We start from the raw sequence: 20,309 nt of genomic DNA on the forward strand, positions 1-20,309 counted from the left end.
ATCAATGCTGTTAGGGGTCTTGTCATTAATTGTATAGTTTCCTCTTACATTCGATTGCCCAAAGTGAGACACCTCACAGCTGCTGGGATTAAACTCAATCTGCCATTTCTGCAGTTGATCTATATCCCACTGTATATATTTTTTCCCCACTCCTACCTTGGTTCTCTCTACCGTTGTTCATCCTTATCTCCTCTTCCCACCCCCTCCCAAATCCCAGGATTTGTTCTCACCATGGTTCCATCTGCCCATCACCTGCATACCTACCCAGCTGGATTTCTTTGACTTACCCTTCCTAACCCCTACCTCACCTGGTTCCAGCTGCCCATCTTTAAGTGTATTGGGTCCAAGGTTTATAAACAGTCGCATGGTATATAAAATGCAGGCAATTACGCTAAGCTACTTGTTTAGGTGCTGCAGAAAATGTACATCCAATTCTGAGAATCACATTGATACCATGAAAAGGATGCAGAAGAATAGATCAGCTAGGAATGTACATTTCATTGATCCTATCTATCCCTCTCCCACCCCCTCTGCAACTTAAAACCAACTTGTTTTCTCCCTTTTCCAGATGAAGGGTTTTCTTCCTGGGACATTAACTGTGTTTCTCTTTCCATAGGATGCAGGATGACTGCGTTTCCAATAAATTCTATTTTTATGTAATCTGTAGTTGGTGTTAGATTGACAAAGTGCTTAATGAACAGCAAGTGTTTTAATGGCTCAAGCATTAATAATCATCATTTGAATTTTACCATAAAGTGTGAACAAATGGGCAGATTGGAAACTACTTCCAATGTGTATATTCTTACAAGAGCCAACACAATGTTTTTTGCACTTTTCTTTTATATGCAGAATAGCCCCAGTGGGAAGTATAGTTCTACCATCACTAAGTTTGGCATTATTGAGTCCAATGTGTTGTGTTTTATTTAAAGTTACTTTACAGTTCAATAACTATAGTTTGTAAAGTGCAAATGGAAGAAACTGGAATGACCAGACAAACAATACTTTAGGATTTCAGACAGGTCACCTAGATAACTTTTTATTTGTTTGATAACCCATGGATAATATCCAACTTAATCATAGCAAGAACAAGACAATGAAAGTTTGCTTTTATTTTAAAATAGGATACCTACAAAGTAACATTCAGTTGGATTCAGTTTTATTTATCTTCAAGGCAAAGAAGCACATACAGGCTTAGACTGGCATTGGTCAAGATTCAAATAAGTATCTTGCATGGAAATTTCGACACATCGGACTGATTTAAAAAAATGATTATTAAAAATGTTAAAAAAATATTCTCCAACATGCATTTATCCAAGATGCCACCCCGATTCCCGGATCTAGTTTGCAATATGAACTGGAGCTATGTGTTGTGCTGAGCACCATGCCTGCTCTGTAATGGAAATTCAAATAATAGCTGGACTTCAGGGAGGAATGTCGCCAAATAACTGAGAAAATGTCAGAGAAGGAGGAAGGTAATCTGGAACTTTCAAAAGCAAATCATCACTGCAGATGCTGGTTTATACAGCGGACACAAAATGCTGGAGTAACTTAGCGGGTCAGGCAGCATCTCTGGAGAAAAGGAATAGATCACGTTTCGGGCTGTAGTACCCTTTTGGAAGGGTTCCAACCTGAAATGTCACCTACTCCTTTTCTCTAGAGATGCTGCCTGACCCGCTGAGTTACTCCAGCTTTTTGGTCTATCATTGTTCAATGGAATTTATTATTGCTATGCAAAAATTAATTGAATTGATTTTCAATATTAACACTATGATTACACTTCAAAAGCCCTTCATTGATTTTAAAGCATTTTGGGGTGTCCCAAGATAGAGAAAATATCAATATTCAAGCAATCCATTTTCTAATTCAAAAGAGAACCTTCCTATATTGCCTGAAGCTGGTAACATTTACCAAGCATTTACAATAAAAGTAAAACAAGGATTAGTCCAACTGATCTGTGCTTGAATTTAAACTCCAAGCACTCTTCCAACTTTTTTCCCTCAGCATATCATATTCTTCCATCATATATCTATCATGTGTTTTCTAACTTGCCTTTAAGTGCAACAGTGCCATTTTCTTCAATTATTCCAGTTGGGAATAATTTCCACATTTCAATACATTTTGGTTAAAGAAATTCCCCCGCAATTCCGCACTGAATTTATTTGTGATCCTCTCTTGGTATCCTTCACAAGCAAAAGAACTTCTATGTCTATTGTGATTGTAAAGATGTCGACCTTTCAAACTTTTTAGAGATAGAAGTCCCAGTCTTACCAGTAAATATCACCTGCCCTGGGCCTGATTTCCTTTGTGGGAACTTGGGCCCATATCACAATTATAGTTCACACTGAAGACTTAAGTGATCATAGGCTGTAGTACTTCAGAAAATCTTGACATGCATCGTAGGCGGCTATCATTTGTGTAGTCACTTATCTTCCTCCTTCAGGAAAATCAGGGAAAAAATTATGGCTTTCAAAGTAATGCAATGTTAGATTTGGAAATGTAAAATATAAAAGAAAGATATTTTAATTTGCACAGTACAATTATATACAATATTTTTAATATTTAACTACTGCTGGTACAATGATGGTTGCTTGCGCATTGTAGGTGTTTTTAAGTAAGGCTACAGACAGATGACATACCTTATTTACGAGGATGTAGTGTTTCAATATAAATTCAATAAATTTGTTAAAAGCACATGTGACAGCACCACATGTCCTTTTCCCTCGGCATTGTCATATATACAGCAGTAACCCATAAACCATGTTATGCATCCTACTGTTAATCAGGATAATTAAAATAAATCAGAAAGGTTTCCCTCTGAAATTAGAGTAAAACATGTCCAATAATCACAATTTTAAAAAATCTTGTTAAATCAATGAACTGTATCAATTTCAATATTGTAACTCCTACTTCTGCCTAGCTAATGCTATACTGATATATCACAATCACTGATATCAGAAGCAGTGCTTCCAGCTCCCGTCAGAGCACCCACCACAAAATGACCCCTCACTGTAGCACATTTTTCATTGTTTTCAAATATTATTATAACAAGGAATAACTTTAAGTGATTGGATTGACAAACACGAATCTCAGAAATCAAGACAAAAGGTGGTTCAATAAAGTAAAGCTAAAATATAGGCTTTTCATCACTACTCTCTCAGATGTAATAGTACTGACTTGAAACCTTTGTATATGCTGGGCAATTGTGTTGAGTTTATAATCACCATGCAGTAAAAATAATTTCAAATCAACGTTATCAGACTGGCATGACAGTGAAAAGTTCTAATCAACATACAGAATATTAGAAGATTTGAAAATAGTTACTTTAGTTCTAAAAGTTCCATAGCAAAAAGGTATTTCCACTTCATCGGTAGAAAAAGTAGTAATGCTCCACAGGTATGGTTAAACGTTGTAGGAGAATGTTTTCTTATAAAAATGTATTGCAGACATTTGTGAACTGGTTTAAAATTTGAGTGACAAAATATACAAGCTTATGAATGTATGAATAGGGCAATTTTTGGTCCATGCAGAAAGACTGCATGAAATGAAAAACATATCTGTAAATTTCCTAAGTTGAGCGATGTTAAAAATGTATAAATATATAGCAGCTTTTTACAGGGTTTCCAGTTGCCAAAGTTTGCGTTATCAAATGTAACGTACACCAGGCTCCCAATAGATTCTATGAAAATGCTTTCTTTGGAGGTCATGAATTAAATTAATGTTTTACCTCTAACTTAGTAAATGAATATTACTTAAAAAAATTCGAAAATAAAAATATAAACAGTGCACCCTGGTTATTTCAACTATTAACTGATACTTAAAAAGGCAAAATAAAATTTCTGAAAAATACAAAAAAACTGAACAGAAATAAGTACACAAGACCAATAAAAAATATACAATTGGTATTGCACAGCACAAACCAACAGGCAAAAACATGTTCGGACCTTTTAACTAACTCCAAAAACAATGTAAATTGTTTTTAATACCAAAATGTACAAACAGTCTTTTCAGACAAAGACCATGTTCTGGGATCAAATGTGTTTCTTTGAATAAAGAGGTAAACGTTTATGGCACACATTCTTACTGAAAGTATTTAAGGCCCACAACAAGGAAGAATTTTTCTAAAAAGATTTCTGAATCAAGAACAGCAATGTGAGCTGCTCGTCCTATTAATGAATTAGCTGTGTTGGGTAATGCATGGATAACATCATATCGGAACAAATTACATTCCTTATTTTCCAAAACTGGTGAAAGAAGATTTTGGATCATCTCAGCGTATATTGGTCCTATAAAAGAGAGAGATCGGGTATAAATATTTAAACGTACACAAACATTTCAAAATCCTTTGTGCCCTTATTTACTCTGTCTAATTATATCTGCATATAGTGCACACATATAAATTATTATCAACAATGTTGTACTTAGTGAATTGTTTCTGCTTTCACTTGTCTTAAAATAATAAAAATGTGAAGTACGTGAAAAGAATAGGAATCTTCTTCACATATTTAACTATCATCTGTAAATTCCCAAAAGCATTAACAACTGTCAGTCAATCTTACCCGATTGTTTATCCTTTAAAGCAGTTTTGCACATCTCAATTCGAGCAGAATGATAAGGAACATATCGATCTTGTAGTGAGCCAACTAACACCACATTTTTGAAGTATTGGAGACCTTGAATATTGAAGTTCAGATGGTCATTAGAACAAGAACTTGCACAGTATTCATATGGTTTATCTCAAAATAACATTGGGAAAATCAACATTTGGCTAGTCCAAATTAAGCCTGGAGAAGCCTGTATTTTCCATTTGGTAGCAAAATGTACAAATTTCATTAAATCACCAAGAAGATAATAAACCATTCTTTAGCAGAAAGGAGAAGAGCACATAACTGTGGAGAAATAGCCAAATACATGAAAGAACGAAAAACACAATGCATAATTGTCCCAGATCAGGATCAATTGCTTGCAATTTCTTCATTTTTTTCCAGATGAAATCATTTTCAAATATTTACAATGAGCACACAAAGTAGAAAGAGACAAGTTTAGTTTGTAAACACGGTATTTAAAAAAATCCATCAGTAGCAATTGTGCTATTCTACATTTTCATAGTGTGCATTCAATTTATTTTTATAACAAGAAACATCAATATTTTTATATTCTTCCATGAAAAATAAATGCAATAGATAGTTTAGATATTCCTCAGTACTGGGACTGTGCAAATACAATCTTTTTGTTGTTCCAAACTCTTGGTCCACTGAGCTGTGTAGGCGATAAACAAATAGAAATAACCACTTTACAACACTTACCAGCTTTTTTACTGAGTTTGTATAAGAAAGTTTGCCGAGGATCCGAATGATCTCTACAAGTCAGTTGCAGTAGGGACCCAGACTTCTTCCACTTCTGCATAAACCAGAGTCCTAGTTATGAAAATAATGCAACAAGACATTACAAGATAATTAATGTAAAATAAAGTAAATACATTACTGAAACTTATAATCAGGATTCCAAAGTGACTGAATGTACTAGAATTTTTTACTATAAAACTAGTGAATATAAAAATCATATGAGGCTGATGTGCCAAGTACAGCATGCTTTTATGGAAAACTCTATCTTTTGAGCTCAGCTTCAGGAAGCTCTCTGCCATTTGTAGATATTGTGAACCAATTGATGGAGTCTGATAGGTTTGGTTTGTCGACAGTTGCATTAGGTTCAGGTTTATTATTGTCACATGGACAGTGAAAAGCTTTGTTTTGCATGCTTCCCAAACAGATTAGACATACCATACATAGATACAATCTATGTAATCAGTTCAAACTCATACAAAAGGTATGTAGGTTAATTGGCTGGGTAAATGTAAAAAAAAAAAAAATTGTCCCTAGTGGGTGTAGGATAGTGTTAATGTACGGGGATCGCTGGGCGGCACGGACTTGGTGGGCCGAAAAGGCCTGTTTCCGGCTGTATATATATGATATGATATGAAAAGATGAAACAAAGTGGAAGGCACAGAGTACAGAATATAGTTCTCAGAATTGTAGCACATCAGTTCCTTTGACAAAGTCCAATGTCCTCAATAGGCTAGAGGTGAATCGAACAGTATCCCAGCTTAGGGAAGGACCATTCAGAAGCCTGTTAATGGAGGGGAAGAAGCTGATTGAGTCTGGCGGTGCGCGCTTTTAAGCTTTTGCCGCACGGGAGCAGGGAGAAGGAGGAATGACCAGGACGGGACATGTCTGATTATGTGGGCTGCGTTTCCAAGGCACCATGAATTGTAGAAGGAGTCATGGACAAAGATACATCTACAACTCTGCAATTTCTTGCGGTCTTAGGTAGAGCTGTTCCCAAACTGAGCTGCGATACAACTCTACAGTATGCTTTCTATGGTGCATCACGGGAATATAGTGATAGTAAAAGGCAAGCATACATTCTGATACATGTTTATCAATGGGCACCCAAATAAAGGGCAGAAATCCATCAAACTCAGCAATTTGTATACAATCACCAGAAATAATTTCTTATTGCTCAGAAATGATCATCCTAAAATTGAGGATTTTGTTTTTTTTCCATCTATTTCTCTTGTTTAAAGGTACAATATTTTTACAGGGCTTGACAGATTAGATGCAGGCAGGTTATTTCCTTTGGCTGGGAGTCTAGAACCAGCGGGTTAGTTTCAAAATAAAGGGTAGGCTATTCAGGACTGTGACATCACAAAATGTATTCACCCAGATGGTGATGAATCTGGAAATTGCTATCCAAGTGGGCGATATTAGCTCAATCCGAAGTGTATTTTGGACCGAGATGAAGAGTTATTTAGCTGTTAAGAGAATAAATGGAATGTGGTTAGTAGCAAAGAGAAGTGCCAGAAAATGCAAGCAGTTGCTGGATGTTAGAAAATATGTTTTAATAACCCATCTTATGTTTACCCTCCAGTTCTGATGAAGAATTCACATCCATGACATGAACCAAACACATTTGTTTGTTGTTACTATTATCTCATAGATGGTGCACATATTAATTTAGGAACATTTATCATAAATAAAATTGACATTTAGGAATTTAGGTTGTTCTAAAGGTACCATACATCCCCAGAATGTTGGCTTACCTGTATTGACAAGTGCGCTGCTGTTGTACAAGGTCCCCAAGTGAGGCCCAGACAAAGAAAGGAACGTGTGCAATTTGTTCAAGTAAAATTTAAATCTCTGTCTTGTCAGTACTGATCGAATGATCAAATTACCTAAAGAGTGTCCTATAAAACTGTGGGAATGGGGAAGAAAGGAAGAGACATCTGAATAGATGATTGGGAGTTAAATAAAATATTTCTAAACATATTTTATAAGATTAAAAATGCATGTACTTTCTCAATCTACAGCAAACCATCAATTTCGGATGTCACAGTGGCGCAGCAGTAGAGTTGCTGCCTTACAGCGTTTACAGCGCCAGATTCCCGGGTTCGATCCCGTTCTTGCTGTGACCGCGTGGGTTTACACAGAGATCTTCGGTTTCCTCCCATACTCCAAAGACGTATGGGTTTGCAGGTTAATTGGCTTGGTATAAATGTAAATTGTCCCTAGTGTGTGTAGGATAGTATTAACATGCGTGAATCGCTGGTTGGTGCGGGCTTGGTGGGCCAAAGGGCCTGTTTCCGCCGTATCTCTAAACTATCTCTAAAATTAAACCAATGGGCCGCCATCATGTCGGACCAGATAGTTCTAAGTATCATTCCTTTGTAAATGAGAATCTTATAAATTTACACCTCAAGAGGCAATTATGCCCATGGCTGCCAAATGTAATAACACAAGTCAATCCCACTATCCAATTTACTGTTAAGGCTCTATACATTACAGCTGCTTTTGGACTGGTCATCTGGGTACATGGAAATACACTGTTAGTTTTTGTTTCTGCTGTTGTATCAGGCAGCAGATTCTTTTGTTTTAGGTGAAAAAAACCCTTTTGTGCCAGATTATAGAAATACAACAAAACCTGTACATGGGCGTCTGCAAGGTTATTTTTTCAAGATTTCTTTGTGTTGAAATGAAGATTCAGTGTAATTTGTGTATTTGCAATCACTCGAGTGCATTTTTGTGACAGCATAATTTAGCTATGTATTTAATAGCAATAACTTCTTTCAGTTTGGGAATAGAGAATTATTCTAACATATTGTCTATTGTCTATATTTAACACAGTCACTTTAAGATCTTGGTGGAAAAATCCTTCAAACTATTGACAGTAAATGTAATGTTAACAATCGCTCGATAGGTATACAAAAATTAAAACACCACAAACTCTTAACAAAATGCATTAAATGGACTTGAACTAGTTCAGTAGGGGCCCATGATGAATCAATATTTTCCATTGCTTTCTACACACCAACCCATGATTTATAGCATGGTCAGGACCAACCCTCCACTTGTTACAAAAAATAATGAGTATTTTAACTAGCTGCAGAGGTCATCCCACAAAAAGAGCTGTTTTTTAGGTGACCGAAAGGCCTAAAATCCTTTGAAAGGTATAAGGGAGGAGGGTGGTAGGAGCACACTAAAGAGGAAAATCAGGAGGATTAATAAGGATCAAGAGATAACTTTGGCAGATAATATATGGGAGACTTGAAAGAGATTTGAAAAATATGTTAGGGGGAAAAGAGTAAGTAGGGAGAGAATAGTACCCCTTGTAGAAAAATAAGGTGCAAATGAATATTTCTTGTCTTCATTTATCATTGCGAAGGACATAGATGATGACGAACTTGGGGAAGTTAATAATCATGTCTTGAAGAGAGCCCACATTACCCCACATAGAAGAGGAGTTGTTTGAGATCTTAAAAGCATAAAGATAGATTGATCATTGAGACCAGATCAAGTGTATCATAGGACATTGTGGGAAGCTAGGGAAGAAATAATGGAAGATAGACACAAAAAGCTGAAGTAACTCAGCGGGACAGGCAGCATCTCTGGAGAGAAGGAATGGGTGATGTTTCTGGTCAAGATCCTTCTTCAGCCTGGTTAGGGATAAGGGAAACGAGAGATATAGACGGTGATGTGGAGAGATAAAGAACAATGAATGAAAGATATGCAAAAAAGTAATGATGATAAAGGAATAAGGCCATTGTAAGCTGTTTGTAGGAAAAAATGAGAAGCTAGTGCGACTTGGGATAGAGAGAGAATGCTGGGGCTACCTGAAGTGAGAGAAATCAAAATTCATACCACTAGGCTGTAAGCTGCTCAAGCGAAATATGAGATGCGGTTCCTCCAATTTGCATTTAGCCTGACTCTGAGAACGGAGGAGACCAGGGACAGAAAGGTCTGTGTAGGAATGGGAAGGAGAATTAAAGTGTCCAGCAACCGGGAGATCAGGCTGGTTCACGCGGGCTGAACAAAGGTGTTCCGCAAAACGATCGCCCAGTCTGCGTTTGGTCTCGCCGATGTATAAGAGTCCACATCTTGAACAACAGATACAGTAGATGAGGTTGGAGGAGGTGCAAGTGAGCCCCTGCTTAACCCGAAAGGACTGTCAGGGTCCCTGGACAGAGCCGAGGGAGGAGATACAGTTACAGGTGTTGCATCTTCTGCGGTTGCAGGTGGTTTGGGTGGGAACGGATGAGTTAACCAGTGAGTTGTGGAGGGACCGTCTCTACGGAAGGCTGAAAGGGGTGGAGATGGGAAAACGTGGCTAGTGGTGGGATCCCGTTGGAGGTGGTGGACATTTTGGAGGATTGTATGCGTCGGCTGATGGGGTGGAAGGTAAGGACTAGGGGGACTCTGTCTCTGTTGCAACCAGGGGGAGGGGGAGCAGGGACGGAGCTGCGGGGTACCGAGGAGATACGAGTGAGGGCCTATTCTATGATGGGAGAGAGGAACCCCCGTTCCCTAAAGAATGAGGACATCTCGGATGTTCTTGTATAGAACACCTCATCTTGGGCGCAGATGGTGGAATTGGGAGTAGGGGATAGAGTCTTTGCAGGAAGCAGGGTGGGAAGAAGTGTAGTCGAGATAGGTGTGGGAGTCATTGGGTTTGAAATAGACGTCAGTCAATAGTCTATTTCTTGTGATGGAGATTGAGATCAAGAAAGGGGAGGGAGGTTTTGGAGATGGTCCAAGTAAATTTGAGTGCAGGATGAAAATTGGTGAAGTTGATGAAGTCCATGAGTTCTTCATGGGTGCAGGAGGTAGCACCGATGCAGTCATCAATGTAATGAAGATAGAGTTCGGAGATAGGGCTAGTGTACGCCTAGAACAGGGATTGTTCAACGTACCCTACAAAGAGGCAGGCATAGCTGGGGCCCATACAGGTGCCCATAGCTACACCTTGAAGGAAGTGGGAGGAGTGAAAGGAGAAGTTGTTGAGGGCGAGGACAAGCTCCGTAGAGTGTTAGTAGAGGGAAATTGGATGGTTCTGCGGTCGAGGATGAAACAGAGGGCTTTGCGGCCTTCCTGGTGGTGGATGGAGGTGTAGAGTGACTTAACGTTCATAGTAAAGATGTGGGGGCTCGTAAAGCGGAAGTCATTAAAGAGACGAAGGGCAAGTGAGGAATAGGTTGGGAGAGATTGGACCAGGGGGGATAGGATGGAGTCGAGGTACATAGAAATCATTTCCGTGGGACAGAAGCAGGCAGAAACAATGGGTCTGCCAGGGCAGTTGTGTTGTGGATTTTGGGGAGAAGGTTAAAACGGGCTGTGCGGGGTGGGAAACGATAAGGTTGGAGACTGTGGAAGGCAGACAGCCAGAAGTGCTGAAATCAGCAATGGTGTTTGAGATTAAGGCTTGGTGCTCATCTATGGGATCATGGTCCAAGGATAAGTAGGAGGAGGTGTCTGAGAGTTGTCGCCTGGCCTCAGCACGGTAGATGCCAGTGCACCAGACTACCACGGCACCTCCCTTGTCGGCGGGTTTGATTATGTCAGGGTTGCTGCAGAGTGAGTGGAGGGCTGTACGTTCAGAGGGGGTGAGGTTGGAGTAGGTAAGGGGAGTGGAAAAGTTGAGACGGTTGGTGTCACGCCGGCAGTTAGAAATGAAGAGGTCTAGAGGGCGTAGAAGGCCGTTCTGGGGAGTCCAAGAGGAGGGGGACCGGTGGAGTTTAATTCTAGGAAATGTAAGATGTTGCATTTTGGAAAGACAAACCAGGGCAGGAGTTAAACAGTAAATGGGACAGTCCGAGGGAGTGTTGTAAGACAGAGAGAATTATGCATACCAATGTCTGGTATTGAGTATTGCAGTTAGAACGTCACGTTGCAGCTGTACAAGACATTGGTCAGGCCACATTTCGAGTAGTGTGTATAGATTTGGTTTTCGCGCCATAGGAAGAATGTCATTAAATTGGAAAAGTACTAAAAGATTGACAAGGATGTTACCTGATCTGGGATGTTTGAGTTACAAGGAAAAACTGGTCTTTCTCCCTGGAGCATAGGAGGCTAACTGATGACTTGTAGATCATACTAGACCAAGTGGACCCATTGGGCCCATTCCTCGTAGAGGGGGAACAGGGAAGGGGAGAGGAAGTCAATGAGTGAGCCCTGGACCCAAAGCCTCTCCTGTATTGGTGTAGCACACTCAACCCCCCCCCACTCGATCCCCCTTATTCCCCCCTCCTCCCCCCACTGACTGACTCCATCCCCCCTACCCCACGTCCCTCCCTTGCCCCCACCCCCAATCCCCCAGCCCCGCCTCCACCCTCATTCCCCCTCCCCACCACTATTCCCCCCTCCCCTCACCCCCACTCTCCCCTCCTCCCCACCCCCACTCTCCCCTTCCCCCCACCCTCTCCTCCCCCACCCCCACTCTCCTCCCCATTCTTTAGAAATGAGATTTTTGAACTTTAAAATGTCTGTAACTTAGAAAATATAAGACTGATTTAAATAAAACTTGGTATAAGGAGTCACCACGAGAGTGGTGATTAAAGTGGCGCAAAAACTGTGGCGCTATGGTTTACCGTTTTTGGCAAAATCACAGAAATACATAGATACATACGGATACATAGGGATATCTCAATTCCTCGTAGAGGGGGGGGGCAGGGAAGGGGAGAGCAGGGAAGGGGAGAGGGTGTGACTGAGGAGGCCACTCTCTCCTCCCCCACCCCCACTCTAACTCTCCCCCACCTCCCCTTTCCCCACGACCCCCCCTTTTCCCCACTCTCTCCTCCCCTCACCCTTCTCTCCTCCCCACCGCCACTCTCTCTCCCCCACCTCCCCTTTCCCACAACCCCCCTTTCCCCACTCTCTCTTCCCCACCACCCCCCCATTCTCTCCTCCCCAGCCCCTCTTACTCTACCACACCCCCTTTCCCCACCACCCCCCTTTCCCCCACTCTTCCCCCCACCACCAACCCCCGTTCCCCCCCACCCCTGCTGTCCCCCTCCCCAGTCCCACTCTCCCTCCCACCCCCACTCTCTCCTCCCCCTCCCCCTCCCCCCACTCTTACTCTCCCCCACCCCCCTTTCCCCACCAGCTTCCCTCTCTCCTCCCCCACCCCCGCCTCCCCCACTCTCTCCTCCCCCTCCTACCCCCATCCTCCTCTCCACCCACTCGCCCCCCATGCAAGATCTGAGTTTTAGTAGTATACTGGACAAAGTTGGGCCCATTCCTCGTAGAGGGGGGGGCAGGGAAGGGGAGAGGGTGTGACTGAGGAGGCCACTCTCTCCTCCACCACCGCCACGGTCACTCTCCCCCACCTCCCCTTTCCCCACCACCCCCCTTTCCCCCACTCTCTCTTCCCCCCAACCCCACATTCTCTCCTCCCCCAGTCCCACTCTTACTCTCCCCCACCCCCTTTCCCCACTACCCCCCTTTGCCCCACTCTCTCTTCCCCCCACCCCACATTCTCTCCTCCCCAGTCCCACTCTTACTCTCCCCCACCCCCCCTTTCCCCACCACCCCTCTTTCCCCCACTCTCTCTTCTCCCCACCACCAACCCTCCTCCCCCCCCATCCCCGTCCCCAGTCCCACTCTCCCTCCCACCCACATTCTCTCCTCCTCCCACCCTCCCCGTCCCCCCCACTCTTACTCTCCCGGAACGGCGGACTACTGGAGACGGGCAGTGCGGCGGCGACTGTGGCCTAGCCGAGCTGGGATTACTCGCGGCGGTTGTGGGGGAGAGGGGAGAGAGAATCGAGGGGAGAGAGGAGAGAAGCGAGGGGAGAGAGGAGAGGGAAGCCCCTGATTGCGGGCGGGCAGTTCCGCTAACGGCGTTTATCTTGTATGTGCGAGTGAAGAGAGAGGCCGTGCGTGCCCTATGGCGACATCATACGCACAGCAGCCCTTGGAAAAAGGTCTTTAGAAATGAGATTTTTTAACTTTAAAATGTTTGTGACTTAAAAAATATAAGACCGATTTAAATAAAACTTGGTATAAGGAGTCGCCACGAGAGTGGTGATTAAGGTGGCGCAAAAATTGTGGCGCTATAGTTTACCGTTTTGGCAAAATCACAGAAATACATATATTTACATACGGATATATATATATATATATATATATACACAAGATCTGAGTTTTAGTAGTATAATAATAATAATAGATAGATAGATATAGATAATCACGAGGAGTATTCAAAAGGTAAATAGCCACAATATTTTCTCCAGGGTGAGGGAGTCGAAAACCAGAGGGCATAGATTTGAGGTGAGAGGGAATAGATATAAACAGCGACCATGGGGCAACTTTTTCACACAGAGGATGGTGCATATACGGAGCGAGCTGCAGGAGGATGTGGTAGAGGCAGGTCCAATTATGACATTTAAAAGACACATGGACAGGTACATGAATAATAAAGATTTGGACGGATATGGACCAGGCTCAACAAATGGAACTAGCTTGGTTAGGCAACTTGGCCAGCATGGACAAGATGGGCTAAAGGGCCTTTTTCTGTGCTATAATGCTCCATGACATTAAAGGATGGAAAGATTCAAACAAAACAGTTGTTAGTTCTTTTTAAGAAAATCACAAATTTAACCATGCCCATAGCCATTAATGGTTAGATTTATAATGGAGCAAATCATTGTATATTTGCATGGCAGAGGTTAAAGAAGTTGGTCATTATACAGAGGACAAAAGGAAAATGGTTTGGAGTCTGAAATCAAACTTCAAAACTAAAGGGAAAGGCAAGCAAAGCACATGAATTCAAGGAGTATTCCTGTTGGTAATAGAACATAAAATAGCGTAGCATGGGAACAGGCTCTTTGGCCTATGATGGTTGTGATGACCTTGATGTCAATATACTGGTAACAGGAAGCATTAAGTCTTAACTCGTAGGAAGGAACTGCAGATGCTGGTTTAAACCGAAGACAGACACAAAATGCTGGAATAACTCAGCGGGACATTCCCGTTGAGTTACTCCAACATTTTGTGTCTATCTTAAGTCTTATCTCCAAAGGTATTGATTCAATTATACCCACAATCTATAATCCACGTACAAATGTGGAAACAATGCAATAATTTTAATATAGCTATGGCAAAATTATAGATCAAAGAAAAATTGGTAATTTAAAAATTCATCTTTAATCATCTTTTTTTGCCAGCTCACCTGATTTTGGAGACAGTAAGATTGTAAATCTGAACATATTGTATTATCTCATCCAAAAGTCGATCAGTCATGGAATCAAAGTCTGCAAATGTGTCATTCTATGGAAGTAAAGGGGAAAAAAATATTTACAGATGTTAAAGACAAGGTAAATGAAGTTTTATTTTAATAGTATTCACAAAAAAACTCAGAGCGGCGTAATCATAATTAAGTTTTTGACAAATTCAGCTGACTGAAAGTCTGAAGTCAAAGTGTAAAGTGTGTTGTGTGAAGAGAGCGTTTTGATCCTGAAATGTGGCGAAAGGAATTTGTTCTCTTCCAAATTCCACTTAAACAATCTCTCAGATGACAACTCAAATGGTGGTACTTAACTTTTTTCTCTGAATACAGAACATTTCTGACCTGCAGTATTGCATTAATTCATAGTTCATATTACAATTAAATGAATCCTAACACACAGGGATACAAATGAAAAAGGGAAACTAATAAGAAAACAATGACATAAAACAATTATTTCTGTGGACTTGTAATTTCATAATTCATCATTAAATTTACTTTATACAATTGTAGTTAAGCATTTGGAAATAAGTAAATTATATTTAATGCTTATGCCTTTGCATAGCAGAATCATAATGCAAAAAATCCCAACAAATCTGAGAACTGTGTATTCCGACAAATTGCCTGTATAAATATCTTGTAAAGATTTTCTCGGATAAATTGAAAATAAAAACAGCAATTAGACATACAGCATTTAGATAATAAAAATCTGAAAAACACACAATGCAGGAGTCTATGGGAATGCAGGTGAGGTGGCATTGCTGGCCAGAGAAACAGTGTCAATCTTTCATTGGAAAGACCATTAACTGTTTCCCTTGCTGCAAATGCTGCCTCTCCTGCTGAGTATCACCTGCATTTTTTTGGACTCATACATTGATACAATAGTCTGGGCTGACCATGAAACACTCCTATTTACATTAATCCTACACAAACTCATTTGTTTCTCCATAAGACATAATTCATAAGGAGGCAAATGTTAAGTGCTGCTGAAAATTTATTATCTTGGTGAAAGATGTACTTTGGTCTGCTCAAAGCTTACTGGCCTTCCACTACAACAAGATAGCTGTCAGAGAAAATTGCAGACTGGCATATTTCAGGTTGCTAAGGGATACATTGAAGCTTGGTGCTGGAGATGCAATGGTTTTGGGGAAATACTGCAGTCTCAGCTCCCATCGCTTGACACTAAGGGTCTAAGAGCTATGTAGCGGTTACTCAAACACTGACGTTTATATCGTCTCAAGAGACAAGTGACAATGGTGCTTGGTGCACAGAAGGTGCTAATACTACAGAAGTATAGAATTGAGATTACACAATGAATGTTTCCGTTGAACAACACAATGAACAAAAAGCAATCCATGCATTGTTTTTTGTATTGTTTTCTGCATATATTTATAAATAAAGTTTATTTTTAATATAATAAAATGGTGGGTGTTGCTGTTAACAAAATAAGCTACCGGCGCAGTGCTGAGTCTTGTTATAAAGGCAGTGAATAATGATGTAGAATTGGTATTCGTTGTAATCAAAAATAGGAGGGGAAGGAAGATATGGGTGAGATTTGCGCATGGATCTTCAAAATGTGACCTTTCGATCAATCAGAGCATAAATGGGGAAATACCAAGGCCATTTTGAAGGGAATTCAATTATAATGGGAATTTTTAATCTCTCTATCGAGTGAACAACCCAAACTAGCAAAGGTATTGCAGAAGGTGGATTCTGGAATGTGTCAGAGATTGCTTTTTAAAACAGTACATTGAGCAGCCTACCCGGAACTGGCTATTTTAGATTTAGTTTACTTTAGAAATACAGCATGGGAACAGCCCCTTCGACCCACAGAATCCGCGCCAACCATCAATCATCCATACACTAGATCGATCCTACACACTAGGGACAATTTACAGAAGTCAATTAATCTACAAACCTGCACATCTTTGGAACGTGGGAGGAAACTGGATCACCCAGAGAAAACTCTTGCAGTCACAGGGAGAACATACAAAGTCCAAACAGACAGCACCCAAAGTCAGGATCGAACCTGGGTCTCTGGCGATGTAAGGGAGCAACTGTAGCGCTGCGCCACTGTGGCGCCCTAATGAATTTAGTCTAATGAATGAAGAATAATTAATAAAGGATTAGTTCTTTTGGTTAAAAATCCCCTGGGTGGAAGTGACTGCAATATGATAGAATGCCAAATGCATTTTGTAGATGCATGCCAGAGGTTCATAATCAGCATCTTTAAATGAAATAAGAGCAATTATAATAGTATAAAGGAAGAGTCTAAGGTGGATTGGGTAAAAAGTGTCCTCAAATTGGTTACAAATTTGTTCTTTAGGAGACTCACACTTCAAACAAAATCAACAATATTAACTAAATCAAGTTAGAGGTACTTGAAAGTTATTTACATTCATACTATTAATGTTCCAAAAATCATATTTGGGTGCATATTCTAGTAGAATCTATAACTCACTTATGGTTGAGCTGATTCAGATGTGCAGGTCTATTGAATTATTAAATTTTAATAAAATGTATCTCTGATCAGCAACATAGGGGATCAACCAGAGTATCTTCTTGTTTCTTTTTAATATATCAAAGGCAAAGATTTTGCAAGATTACCTGATTCCTCTCTGACATAAGGAACTCCATTTGGGTCCCTGGAAATCCAAGTTCAATATACGTTTTTACTAACCGTAGGTCTGCGCTGTTCCCTAAGACAGAAAAGGCAAACATGAATATCTTAGTTTCAACTACAAAATCTATCCTTTTGAAAAAAAAAAAATAGTTTGCTAATCTTGGATAGTACCGTTGAAGCTTTAAGAGATCTACAGTATTAGTTGAACTGTATGAACTGACTATCAATGTTGTGTGTTTTCCAAGACATTAATTCCATTCAAGTTGTGAATGAAGGAGAGGGATTAATTAAACCAAGCTTACAGTCTTTCAATTTTCTCCACTCTGTGTTGTTCTACCCAATAATCAGTGCCAAAATGTCTTTATTATTTCACACACGACAAATCTAGAAGATATCGAGCAACACAGTGTTTAGCTTGTTATGCTATTTTGAAATTTGCAATTGATTTTTTATCTCATCTCCATTGCCTGGAATGTTCAGGTAACCAAAACTAAAAAGAACAGTCATGTTTAATAAATACTTATCTGTGCAGTTTTATGCTATAATGTCAAATGTGAAATTGTCAAATGATTTGAACAAGTCAGCTACTTCTTTCCAAATTTGGAAATGTGCGTGGTATCATGAAAATATTTCAATTAAAAAAAGATTAATTTTCAGGAAGAGAATGGTTTCCTCAATGGAATAAAAATCCTTTTTAATACAAAGCTCTTATTTCAAAAATTCTGTTTTAGTTACAGATTTTAAGGAGCTTGTGTATTTTGATTTGAAAGATAATACACCTTCCTAAAACAATTAGCACCAACTGATGTGTGGGGATCACTGGTCGGCGTAGACACGGTGGGCCAAAGGGTCATTTTCCGCGCTGCATCTCTAAACTAAACAAAACATTTAAAAGACGTTTGGCCAGGTACATGGATAGGAAATGTTTAGAAAGAGAGGTGAGGCAGGATAAAGGGGCTAGCGGAATCAAGGGATATGGAGAGAAGGCAGGCGGCGGGGAGGTTGATAGGCGGATGGTTGAAACAAAGGCCAGAGATAAAAGCAGAAGGTGTGAGACAAACTGAAGTTGCAAATTGTGAAGCCGAACGAATGAGTGAAGGGGGGGATGGGAATGGAAAGTGGAGTTAAAATGGTTCTCCAATGAGGGATCCCATAAGCCTTGGCAGACCGAGTGCAAGTGTTCAGTAAATCAGTGGACGGTGGGTATATGAAACAAGCTGCCAGAGGAGAAAGTTGAGCCAGGTGCTGTAACAGCATTTAAAAGGCACTTGGACAGGTACATGGATTGGAAACGTTTAGCAAGATAGTGGTTAAATGCGGGCAAATAAGACTAGCTTAGATGGGGCATCTTGGTCGGCATGAATGATTTGGGCCATAGGGCCTGTTTCCATGCTGTATGACTCTATGAACCAAGAACTTTGGCATGGAATCTTGTCGCAACAAAGTTTCTCTCAGGTCATCACTGCACAGGTCATCAGTCATCCTTCTATGGACTAGTATCTTAATTGGGTTAGCACTATCACATTTGTTAGTTCCACCACCAGAATCTTAATTTACAGATACCACATCAGAGTATTCCTCCACAATTTTACTCATACGTCAATTCCAACTGAAGTGGCAGTAAAGTGATACATACAGGTAGATGGCTGTAGTCCTGGAAGTCCTCAACAATGATTCCAAACTTCATTTTCAAGGCATCAAGTGAAATACAGGGAAGGAAGCTTCTTTATGATTTCCATGTATTACCCTGAGGGAACTTCAATGTCTACTACCAAGAACGACTCAGTAACATCATCATAAACAAACGGGCCCTGATATAGAGTAAAGCTATCAAGCTGGATCTGCAGCATGTGGTCAACAAACAAACATGTGAAATAATCAATTAATCCCATCCTCAGCAACTCTGGCACTCAAAACTACCAGAGTTCCACTCAATAATAACTCTGTGCATAATTATAAGCTAGTGCTGTCAAGATAAGGTCTAAAGAAATTATTGAGAAATAAAAGTAAGTGGTTCTATTAGGCCAAGCTAAATTAAATTTTGTGCGAAATTACCATGTCAGGATTTCTAATTGGCTTCCCTAGTTATATTTAAAGCAGAATTGCAAGTAATAATCAGGTCATCACACCACACATTGGAGGATGTGCCAAGTCTAGCTTTGTACTATCAGTTTCCCAGTTCGAATAGACACGCTATTGATTTGAGGTTCTCAAGATAACCGTCTGGACAACAGTGGGCCAGTTATCCCAGACTGAACCATGTTCTGATGCTCCACTAATTGCTTCTTTCATTAAACATACCATCCAATCCATGAACACAAACTATAAGATGAATGCCGTCTTCCAAGTTTTCATCGCTCTCCAAACTGAAGTAAGGGGTTTTGGAAGCCAGATCAGAAACATCACTGTACATAAAACCAGGAAACTTCAGTAGTTTCAACTCTTCTTTGGCCTGGAGGAATCTACGGTCAGAACACATTTCATCATTTTATAAATTCAGACTTTTAAGCCAATTATCCAACTTAATTGTAATGGCACATTACTTGCTGCACATTCAGTCTTCCTTACATCGACTGTTATTCAATTTCCATAAATAATTAATCACTTTGTTTACATAAGACAAGCCATTAAAATTAACACTTAAAAACACAAACTAGAAGCTGATGAGGGACTTTTCCAAGCACTAACTTAGATTTGCTCATATTTGTCATAGGAAGACAATAGGATGAAGAAAGCAATAAAATCCATCAACATTGTTATCAAAGTTGTGAGACTTTCAACATGCCAGATCAAAAAATGAATGCAAAACAGATATTTTTGAATTGGAATATGGCATAGCAAAAATAGGGATGGTCAGAAATCTAATTTTCTTCATTTGTTTAATCATTAAATATTTCAATGAATTAATATATGCATTGAGCACTGATATAACTAAAATTAAAGTTAGACACAAAATGCTGGAGTAACTCAGCAGGACAGGCAGCATCTCTGGAGAGAAGGAATGGATTACCCAGCATTTTGTGTCTATCTTCAGTGTAAACCAGCATCTGCAGTTCCTTCCTAAAATTAAAGTTAATTTGGTCAACTCTACAATGGCAAAATTCTTATGCTCCACAATATCAGAGCAAATAATGCA

The 20,309-nt window shown here is 40.2% G+C and overlaps 1 protein-coding gene across 4 annotated transcripts in view; it reads right to left on the reverse strand.

Annotated features, from left to right (window-relative positions):
• Positions 1–1,026: 1,026 nt before the first annotated feature.
• Positions 1,027–20,309, reverse strand: part of fam135a (family with sequence similarity 135 member A) — a 98,661-nt gene continuing 79,378 nt past the window's right edge. For all 4 annotated transcript variants that reach the window (XM_078398975.1, XM_078398974.1, XM_078398976.1 and 1 more), the window contains 7 exons: positions 19,475–19,635; positions 17,158–17,249; positions 14,497–14,594; positions 7,097–7,248; positions 5,304–5,414; positions 4,557–4,670; positions 1,027–4,283 (listed from right to left, as the gene is read on the reverse strand). In XM_078398975.1, coding sequence (XP_078255101.1) covers positions 4,078–4,283; positions 4,557–4,670; positions 5,304–5,414; positions 7,097–7,248; positions 14,497–14,594; positions 17,158–17,249; positions 19,475–19,635 — 934 coding nt within the window. In that variant the 3' untranslated portion in view covers positions 1,027–4,077. The remainder of the gene's footprint in view (positions 4,284–4,556; positions 4,671–5,303; positions 5,415–7,096; positions 7,249–14,496; positions 14,595–17,157; positions 17,250–19,474; positions 19,636–20,309) is intronic.

This window comes from Rhinoraja longicauda, chromosome 5, assembly GCF_053455715.1.
Source record: "Rhinoraja longicauda isolate Sanriku21f chromosome 5, sRhiLon1.1, whole genome shotgun sequence".
In the NCBI taxonomy this organism is placed as follows: Eukaryota; Metazoa; Chordata; class Chondrichthyes; order Rajiformes; family Arhynchobatidae; genus Rhinoraja; species Rhinoraja longicauda.